At 35.4% G+C, this 10114-nt stretch overlaps 1 protein-coding gene across 1 annotated transcript; it reads right to left on the reverse strand.

Annotated features, from left to right (window-relative positions):
* Positions 1–2344: 2344 nt before the first annotated feature.
* On the reverse strand, positions 2345–7817 carry LOC133867155 (NADP-dependent glyceraldehyde-3-phosphate dehydrogenase-like). Its single transcript, XM_062303852.1, has 9 exons — positions 7506–7817; positions 7031–7224; positions 6815–6943; positions 5489–5608; positions 4938–5074; positions 4681–4836; positions 3322–3700; positions 2794–2910; positions 2345–2656 (listed from the first exon to the last, which is right to left on the reverse strand). The coding sequence occupies exons 1-9, from the start codon at positions 7648–7650 to the stop codon at positions 2543–2545; spliced, it is 1491 nt and encodes a 496-aa protein (XP_062159836.1). The 5' UTR covers positions 7651–7817; the 3' UTR covers positions 2345–2542.
* Between the last annotated feature and the right edge of the window lie 2297 nt (positions 7818–10114).

A 10114-nucleotide genomic window follows, 5' to 3' on the forward strand; every position in this document is an offset into this window, starting at 1 on the left:
AAAATTGTGTATAGTTAAAGGGCAATTAAAGGGCAAGAGGATAAGAAAGAGAAATTTATATGGGTCTCTACCACAAAGAACAGCATACTCCATAAAGTACCAAACATGTAAGCCCCACTTAGGGCAATTGTTTAGAGGCAAATGATTAGCTCAATCTTGATTTCTTATCACATAAACGGATGGAGATCTCCAGCAATTTTATTGTGCGACCTGTTAGTAATTCGGACAGTAAATATAAGAGAGTTCCTATAGAACCCACATGGTCAAACAGGTCTTGGATAGCTCACTCACGTGTTTGGCTAGGTAGATCTCACACAGACTCTCTCAGATTTACCATCCAAATTATAAAGAATTCGAACAATAAAGTGATGGAGATGGCAAATATTACATGTACATCATTTTCTTAAAAAAGAAAGGCTTTAAAAAATTAGAACTGGACCAGGCCGAATACTTCCATCAAATGGTTAAGAATAAACTGATAAAAGATTATCAGGGCCTCAAAATGGGCTCCACAAAAAGGATGATGGGCCCTTAAGCACCTATTCAAACAAATATTATATCTTAGTAATTGCATAATATGCATTATTTTAGGACCATATGTTGACTCTCCTACAATATATATTTCAAGTTGGAATCTGAGAAGGTTTAGACCAATTATAGGCAATTACGTAAGCAGGAGATAATTTAATTAATTAATTAATTAATTGTAAATTAAATATCTATTATTTTTTTATTTTTTTATAAGGATAAAAGCAGTCACCCCGTTTGGTGAAAAGAGAAAACAGGAAAAGCCCACTTCTTGCTGAAAAAAGAAAAGGTCTAAAGTGTGAAGTGGTTTTGGCAAACCACTTCACAAAGGGAATACCAAACGGGGACAATTACAAATTGGGGCAAAATGACTTTTTCCCCTATAAAGTAGAAAAATAGCTTTAAAATAGAAAGGATCCAAAGAGGAGATTTGGAGCAATTTTTGTAACAATCGTGAGAAAGTCATACGAAACCTACCTATACAAATAGGCAGCTGAGCAGTCCAAAATTTATTTAGATAGATAGATCTGATATGAATTCTCTCACAATTGCTGAAAGATTTCAATTCATCATCAGGCTGTTAACTGAACTTGATGGGCTTTAAGTGCAATGGGGCTGTCCGAGATACCAGACCTAATTATAATTGGGCAAAAAAATAAAACTGAATTCCTATAATTCAATCGATTAAACTAAAATCAATCTTTAAAGTATATGATTTTATAAAATAATCACATGCTCTAAAGACATATAAATTCAAATTTTTAGCAATTATTTTGGATTGCTTGCCTTACTGTTTTAGCAAGCGAACCTCATAAGAGTTTTTTCGTATTTACTTCCTCACATTTATTATTTAAATTATCAATAATTCAAACAGCAAAATTGTTGAGATAGACATCTGTTAATGTAAAGCTAAGCCTGAATGTTAAACACGTTTGCACATAAGTAGACATTGACTTTCATAAGCATGCGCACGCACATGCACATAAAGCCTGCTTTGCAGGTCCCAGTAGAATCATTGGGCCTAAAAGTTATTGGTGAAGAACATATTAAAAATTAAAAAAAATAAAATAAAATAAAAAAACATTTTTATAACATGACAAAGTGGAATGCTATTATTTACTTTTGTCTGTCCCTCCTATGGAAAAAATATGTTATATTTCACCCCAAGTATTTTACTATTCATTTTACTGCTGAAGGTAACAGTTCATGTGTGTCTTCAATAGGATACTTCTTGTCTTGTAAAAGCAACAAAGACAGCTTTGTCAATAAGAAATCCTTATTAATCTAAAGCCATGAGACATTTTTAGTTTGTCAAGGAGATTGCCACCTCGGACTGTCTTTTAGAGTAAGATCATAATATAGTATGTTGTAACATTACTCGACCCACAAGTTTAAACTTATAAGTTTGAGCCCAACTATGTTATAGTAATCACTCGGTCTTGTGACATATTTACAATAATGTGAGACTCAATGTTTTTATAGATCTATTAACAAGTAGATCTATGTTAAGGGAATAGTAGTGTATCCGGAGAAGTTGGTACAAGAAGCCGTGGGGTACACTTCTTGATAATGAAAGTTGTGGACAACCAAGAAAGAACGGTCATAATAAGGTTTACGAGTCTAAACCTTAAACGCTAAACTGTATAGGAACAATAATCAATTTTAGCTCTAATGGTTTGTAGAGAAACCCTATCCTCTCTGATCCATTCGACACACACAGTTTCTTTTCCGTCGATACGCCCCGCAATTTGTACTTGAATTCCTTAGGGTTTAGGGTTTACACGGCAAACAAGTGCAAGTGAAGCCAAATTCATAATTTTGCAAAATCTACTGCATCAATTAGGACACACTGTAATTGTCTGATACATTATCCCCATTATTCATCCATTTTCTAATTGCAAGTTGACAAAGAACAAGCAAACTTAATTCTGCATACCAAATCCGTTTTCAGATTTTTCTTGGTAGCTAAAGTACAAATAGTCGTGATTATCCATTTATTAATGGTTAATTAATACTAGCCCATGGTGTATGAAGGGGATGGTAAGTTGATAACAGTGCTCTTGATCTTGGTCATCATGTTAATGCTGTTGGTGATTCCTTGAGACCCAATTCCACTATCCCTTATACCCTGTAAGCAAAGCATTTGTTAGTGTGCATTGAGATGACATAGAATATTTAATTAAAATGTGAAGGTTCGAATTCAAGACCTCTACTTTAATACCGTGTTAAATCATGAACAAATAGGTCTCGTGAGAGTTAGTTTACCTGGAAAGGAAAATGATCTGGTCCGCGAGCTGGTGCTGAGTTTATCTGAATTGTCCCACTCTCCATTGCATCACTGATCAACATTGCTTTGTTGATGTCCCTAGTGAAGACGCAACCCTGCATTTCATTTCATATTTGTTAAGATTAAACCAATGCGTGGAGAGAGAGTAATTAGAATATCTAAAAATGTAAGAAACTGATAATCCCATTTCTATAATTTCCATTTATGTATGTGGAGAAAATAGATGATCATTTACTCAGGTGAGTACAAATTGACGAGTGAATTCCAAAAAATGCAGAGTTCAAGGAAAAAATTGCTAATTGGGCAATCAGTGTAGATGGGACTAGTGTTTAGAGAAGGTTAAACTCAGATAATTCAAATATTTAGTAGCTGGGGAGAAGGTTCAACACCTTGGCAGAATCAATGCATATATATATGTGAATAAGCTGTAGGGATGGATAATTAATGCAAACAGTATGAGCTTCTTGAGGAGAACTGAAAAACACAATGTTGAGAGAATTTTATACCTGGAGTCCAAAATTGCTAGCATTGCAATGGTGGATTCCTTCTTCAACAGAAGTGATCCTAATAACTGGAAGAACCGGTCCAAATGGTTCCTCCCATGCAATCCTCATATCAGGCCTAACATTATCCAACAACAAGGGCCAGATAAGGTTTCCCTCTCTTCTGTACTCTTGGCAGAATGTCGCTTCTTTTTGTTTAGCATCCTTAACCAACCCTTCAATGTAGTTTGCAGATGACTCTGACACCACTGGAGTGATATCACAGTTCTCCTCTGGTGGCCCAACAGTTAATTTTGCCACTTTAGCCTTCACTTTCTCCACCAAGGCATCAGCAACAGATTCCATCACCAAGACAACCTTAACCGCTGTGCATCTTTGACCACTGTCATAAATGTTGGTACCATGCTTTAGAAATTTGGAGCAGGAACAATTAAGCTCAGTTTGGTACTACAGAAACTTGACATCACAATTAAAGCAAATTCTACATATTATCAAAACAGAGGAAATCATAACACGCTTCAACCAACTTTTATCTGAATACAAGAAACTTGACTCTATATTGAAAACAATTTCTATGAATTATCAAAGTTGAGCAGAATGATTTTGTTATGATCCTAAGTGTCCTACATGGCTCAAGTGCAATCTTAACCATGTGTATATAAGTTCTTTAGCACCATTTCCTTGCAAACCGGTTTTCAAGGGTGAGTTCTAGTTGAAGTTTCTATCATTTTGTATTAGAGCTAAGCACCATGTCACGGGTTTGAATCACGGAGGGGGCGACCTATGGGATAGAATGAGCCACCGACGTCCACCATGTGTATATAAACTTTTGGGCACCCTCCCCTTGCAAGCCGGTTTTTAAGGGTGCGTTCTACCTAAGGTTTGTATTAAATTTCTGTCAAAACTGGTCATAAATTGCTCTTTAAGACATAGGCTAAGTTCATTTAAGCCATATTCATCTCATAATCTGCATTATCCTGAATCTTGTGATAATCATTAGCAAATAATGATGGAACCTCATTCAACAGCTGTTTTCCACCAAAGCAATTGGAAAATAATACAGTTGAAGGAGAGGCACATAATATTCTCAAATTGGGTATCTATCCTGTAAGTGCTAGTGTTATTGTGCAATGCACAGTATACAATGAATGAGGTACGTATAGCCAGCTTTTATCTAGAAAATTACTTCCTTCAAACATAGGTCAATTAGCTTTCCTTCAGTATTGTCAATATAGATCTTAGTTTGAAAATTTTCTTTCCTCTTGTGTTTAAGAGGAGCAATGGGAATCTCATGAAACAGTCCCCCAAGTCTGGTCAAATGCAACATAAAAAAGTAATGAAATTTATGGGAAATCCTTTCACCTGTAAGAAAAGCCCCCCTTTATTATGTTTGCTGCTACCAAATCTAGGTCAGCATCCTCAAGTACAATGCAGGCATCTTTTCCTCCCAGTTCCATCTGAAGAGGAATCATGCCTGCCTTTTTTGAAATTGAAATGCCTGTGTCTCCACCAGTGAAGCTGAGCAAAACAACAAAGCAAGTTAGGAATGACTAATTATATACCATTCACGGGAATGGAGAGGCCTTATTTAGTTTGAAAGAAAGACGAACTGGATTTACCTTATACAGTTCACCCCAGGATGCATGGTAAGGAAGTCACCAATCTCAGAGCCTTTCCCAGTGATACAGTTTATAAGGCCTTTGGGAAAACCAGCTAAGTGAAAGCAGTGCACCATATGAAGAGCAGCAACAGCACCCTGAAAGGAAGTTAAGAGTGAAATTAATGGACTTATCTTATTCAACAAGTCCCTACAAGGGCCCTCTCACAATTGTCTGTCCAAATTGCAAGCAATATGAACAGTCAATTGTATAGGATCTCAATCCTATCCCCGACGGCCTTCTATTCTAACACACTCTCTTCCTCCGCTGCTCCTCTTCGTCATTCCTCTCTCTTCCTTACAGCTCCTCAGATTATATGAAAATATAAAAAAATATTTGGCGATTTTCCTTACCAGCCAAACGTCGAAAAATGTTTTTCAAATCATTTCCAGGATCACAAACAAACAACAGAAAATAGCCACTTTTTCTGGAATAGTTTTCCGACATAAAATATATTACGCCAAAACAAACGGGCCTAAGTGGCATCATAAGCTAACACAATGGTAAAGTACCTGAGTTGGAGGTTTGAGCACAATGGAATTTCCAGCTATCAGTGCAGGAGCAATCTTTGACACAGCAAGGTTGACAGGGTAGTTAAATGGCGGAATGGCTAAAACTACCCCAAGTGGAATCTGCGATATAATGTAAATGTAATATGTAAACCATGCCCAAAATCATAAGAATGTATATACACACATACATATAGATAGATAGATAGAAGGTAATCTGTTCCCGATCCCATCTGCCCTTGGACTTGCACTAATCTATCTTGAATGAGTAGATGACCTAGCACATCAGGGCAAGACATAGTTCTGGTCCTTTCAGGTTTGAATTTTCACATGTATGAGAAATATATCTCGTTATATAAATTAAAACCTTCTCTAGATTGTCATGGCCAATTGACCATCCAAGCTGCGTTAGTTCTAGGACCTTAACATCACTCTGGCCTCTCTATCTGTCACAGCACATTCTTGTAATTATGGTCTTATTAGCATTTTGTTTCTCCAAAGTTACTATCAGATAGATCATGGGGCAAGAAAACAAATATTTTGATAGAAATAGTCACACTAATATAAGAGTAGAAATTTTAATTTACTTTCCCCTGTCTTCTTAGCAATAAAACCCAATCATAATGCATTTCTGCCATTTCACTGACTAATATGCAGAAAAAAAATAAAAAATAAAAAACTAAAGATGAGGATAGTAGGCAATGTGTGACTTGATAAAGATGAGGATAGTAGGTTTTAGAATTGATGGGAACATTTCCCAAGAAAGTATGGCATCAGCAGGGAGAGCCAGGACAAACTAAAGGAGTTATTGTGAGCAAATGTTAAAGAAGAAGATTGGCTTGTAGTGAAGTTGTTTTGAAAGATTGTCTTCTAGTAGCCCTACTCTAATCTTCAATGTCACAATATCAGACAAAAGAAAGCCACCAATAAATAAACAAAGCGTGACCCATAACAATCTCTCTGCTATAATTTTATCTGAAAGAAACAAGCATGGGCATGAATTCCCGCTAATAACATCACAAATCCCATCTTTTGGGCAAATCATCATAAGCTACAGAGTATTCAAGATGTTTGGATTGCGTTTTAATCTAAGATTTGGTGAAACTTTTATATAACTAAAAAAACAAGATAGACTTTCATTATTAATCCAATTTATTATCACCAGTTCATCTATTTTTTGGGCCTATGAGATGGGGCTAAATGATCAACTCTGAATAAAATTCCTTACTCCCCCGTCTCACTATGTTAACTGACTCCCATACTTCATCAATTCATCATTTGGGAAGAAAAATAAGAAGTTCCATAAGTAAGAAGAGCGCAAAAGATTACCTTGGAAGTGAGGCAGTACTTGGTTCTCTCATTTCCAGGAAAACTATCCGAAACCAAGAACTTTCCCTCTCCCAGAATCCTGACCCCCTCCTCAGCACAATAAGAAACCAGGTCCCCAGACCTCACAACCTTCATCAAGTACCAAAATTTATATAAATTACCTTCATAAAGTGACACCACTAAAAAAGAACATGAAAATCAGAATGACTTTGATACCTCAGTTACTGCATCTTTAGCTGGTTTTGCAATTTCTTTTACAAGGCACTCAGCAATTGGAGCTTTGTGCTCTTTGAGGATAGCAGCAGCCTTGTGGAGGAGTTCTGCTCTTTTCCAAAGAGGTGTCTTTGCCCATAATTTCTGAGCTGTTTTTGCCGTTTCCATGGCCTTATTTACCTCTGCTTGTGTACAAGCTGTAGCAACAACATAAGAGTAGAGTAGTTCATGAGAAGATAAGCCTTGCTGTGAATCAAACTAGTCTAGAAGCTTTCCATTAGAAGATAAGCCTTGCTGTAAATGCAAATCAATCACAAGATTTTACACCCTTTAAAACCAAGAAAATAAAACTCCATTCATGAGCTGAGCCTAGTTCAAAATTTTTCTTTTCTTTCCACCTATTTGAGTAACCAAAATGTGCATATTAATGTCACAAAGACACAATCAGTTCAAACAAAGCAAAAAATTGGTTGGTCACCTTGAACCTTGTACTGAGTCTTTCGCGTAGTAGGGTTGATGATAGCAACACTCTTGCCGGAAGAAGACTTCTTCCACTCTCCTTCTGAGTAGTACTTGTACACATCTCCATCCAAAATCTCTGCATACGGTCCAGTCCCAGCCATATCTGTCAAAAACTCAAGCAGAGAAAACAAACCCAAGAAAAGAAAGAACTTGAATGACACCCTCGATCTTCCTCTCCCTTGAGAGTGAGTGTAAGGAAGTGAAGGTGAGGAGTGGCTGGTGTAGTTTGGCTTTGGCTTCTGGGATATGGTTTGGTGAAGGTGTTGTGGCTGATATACCTGTATATATATATAGGGAGAAGGTGAGCCACGCTTTGTTTCCAACGTCTTGGCACCAAAGGAGGGTTGTTTAATTAGGTGGTTCAACGGTTGTCAAGTGAGTCTTAATTACTATTATTATTATTATTTCACTTCCATTATGTCTCTTTGACTTCCCAAATTGTTGCAAGTCAAAAATCAGTTGGTCTCGTTTTCTCCGCGAGTCTTTAAAAGAAACATGTACTTTTTACGTACTTAAGAGGCACACTTACCACAGCAGTATTATAGACTTAATTGATGAAAATTTGTCCAATTCAATTTGACTATAAAATAATTAGAATATAAAAAAAAAAAAATTATTATTGTTAGAATATTAATTAAATGATTGAATTTAAAATAATATATAGTATCTTAAACTTGACTCATAAGCTTATTTCTTATTTCAGTTAAATATTTCACATGTTAGAACTTCACTACTAGCTTGTTGAATAAAAATTTCAACCCACACATAAAAAAAAATTGTTCAAATATTATTTAGATGATTAAATTTGAGGAATGCTAGAGCATTTTCTGGTGTTCTTCTAGAATGGCATAGATGTAAATTTTTTGATTAAAAAATTACATTTATGCCATCCAAAAGGACATAGATGTAATTTTTTAATTACATTTATGTTATTCCAGGAGAACACCAGAAGATGTTCTAGCATTTCTCATTAAATTTACTCTTACGTATGGTCAGCATAAGCTTTTAGAATAAATTGTAATTTATCATTTATACTTGTAAGTATCTTAAAGTACTCTTGTGTTTAGGTTGGAATTAATTATGTTAATTTTTTAGCTAATGCCCTGCTCAACCCTAGCCCACCCTAATCCTTAATTAGCAAGAGGTACTTATATGCTACCTAATTTTGATAGTGTAATATTGTTTCATGCTAAGGCCTAAGGGTAAGTATATATTTGGCAACAAAGTTTGTTAAAAGTAGAAAGAGGCCAAGACTCAACAGTTTCATATCCTTGAAGAAAATGTTAATTAATGACACTATTGAATTGGGCGGCGCCGAAAAATACTGTTTAATTTGACTAAGGAAAAAAAAAAATTGATGAGAGAGAGGGAGAGAGAGAGATCATGACACAAATTTGTTTTGGGTGTTTGAGATTTATGTAAATGTTTTTCATGAAATGTAGGGAACCTGAGTTCATTCTGCATAAGCGGATGAGGCGAACCGGATGCATGTGCAAATGGGGAGAAGCATAGAAGCATGAACAATACCTGCCTTGAGTAATTAAACATGAAAGTTTAAGAAAAGAAAAGAAAAAATCATTAAAAATGAAGAAGTAGAACAACAAGAGCTTTAGAAAATATCATTGCAGTACGTCTGTAGATGATGATGACATATTGACATGCATGCGTGCATATATATATATATATATATATATATATAGAGATGAGATGGTAGCTAGAACAGTTCTTTAATGGTGAAAAAAATATATTGATATGAAACCTGAAAATTGAAAGGTTTTGCCATTTGTTAAAAGCTGAATATTGGGAAGTTGGGCCATCCTCCTCCCCCTCCTTTTTCTTTCACATCTGGTAAAATTATTTGATAACATATATATACTTCTACATACCTAAAAGAAAGATGTCCTAGATATCATCGATTCCAACTCCCTCATTGTTAATTTTGGAACCTTTTTTTTTTGAAAAAACTAGGCTTGGTCTCTTTCTATTGCAAAGAAATTACTAAACTTAATTCTGTAACCATTTTTTTAATGTTTAGAATTCAAACATGTTAATATATATTAGATGAAAATCGAGACCTAATAATAATAACAATAGTAATGATGAGAAGAGCTAAAAAAAAGTGCAAATTTTGGCTTCATGATTCTTATTCTCCACTTGGCATGCAGGTGCACCGGAGTCAATTGCCATGCATTGGGGCTGCCAAAGAGTACGATCTGAAATTCACCATATATACGTATATATAGCAGCTATTTTGTCAGGAACTATTTAAAGTGATGAAGAAGACAATTAGGTTGGTTGGAACATGGACCTTCGTGGAGAAGACAAGGGAGTTGGTTGGATCGAGGTTGTTACTTGTGCAGGCAAACACCCGCGGAGAGTGAGAGCAGTAATTACAACACCCATAGTGAGTTCTTTAATTTTTCTCTAAATTTTAGCCTAAGAATCTATTTTTTTGATTTTATCTATCACTTTTAAAAGACTTCCAACATCAAACTCTCTAAATCTTTCTCTATTTCAACTAAATATTAATTTTTTATTAGTTTTAAGTAATCACTTCTAACAAAT

Source organism: Alnus glutinosa, chromosome 4 (genome assembly GCF_958979055.1).
Source record: "Alnus glutinosa chromosome 4, dhAlnGlut1.1, whole genome shotgun sequence".
In the NCBI taxonomy this organism is placed as follows: Eukaryota; Viridiplantae; Streptophyta; class Magnoliopsida; order Fagales; family Betulaceae; genus Alnus; species Alnus glutinosa.

Coding starts and splice junctions, on each gene's coding strand:
- LOC133867155 (XM_062303852.1), bottom strand. CDS start 7,650: ATGGCTGGGACTGGACCGTATGCAGAGATTTTGGATGGAGATGTGTAC. Junction 4,837..4,937: donor CCTGGGGTGAACTGTATAAG/GTAAATCCAGTT, acceptor TGTTTTGCTCAG/CTTCACTGGTGGAGACACAG. Junction 2,657..2,793: donor CAGATCATTTTCCTTTCCAG/GTAAACTAACTC, acceptor CTTTGCTTACAG/GGTATAAGGGATAGTGGAAT.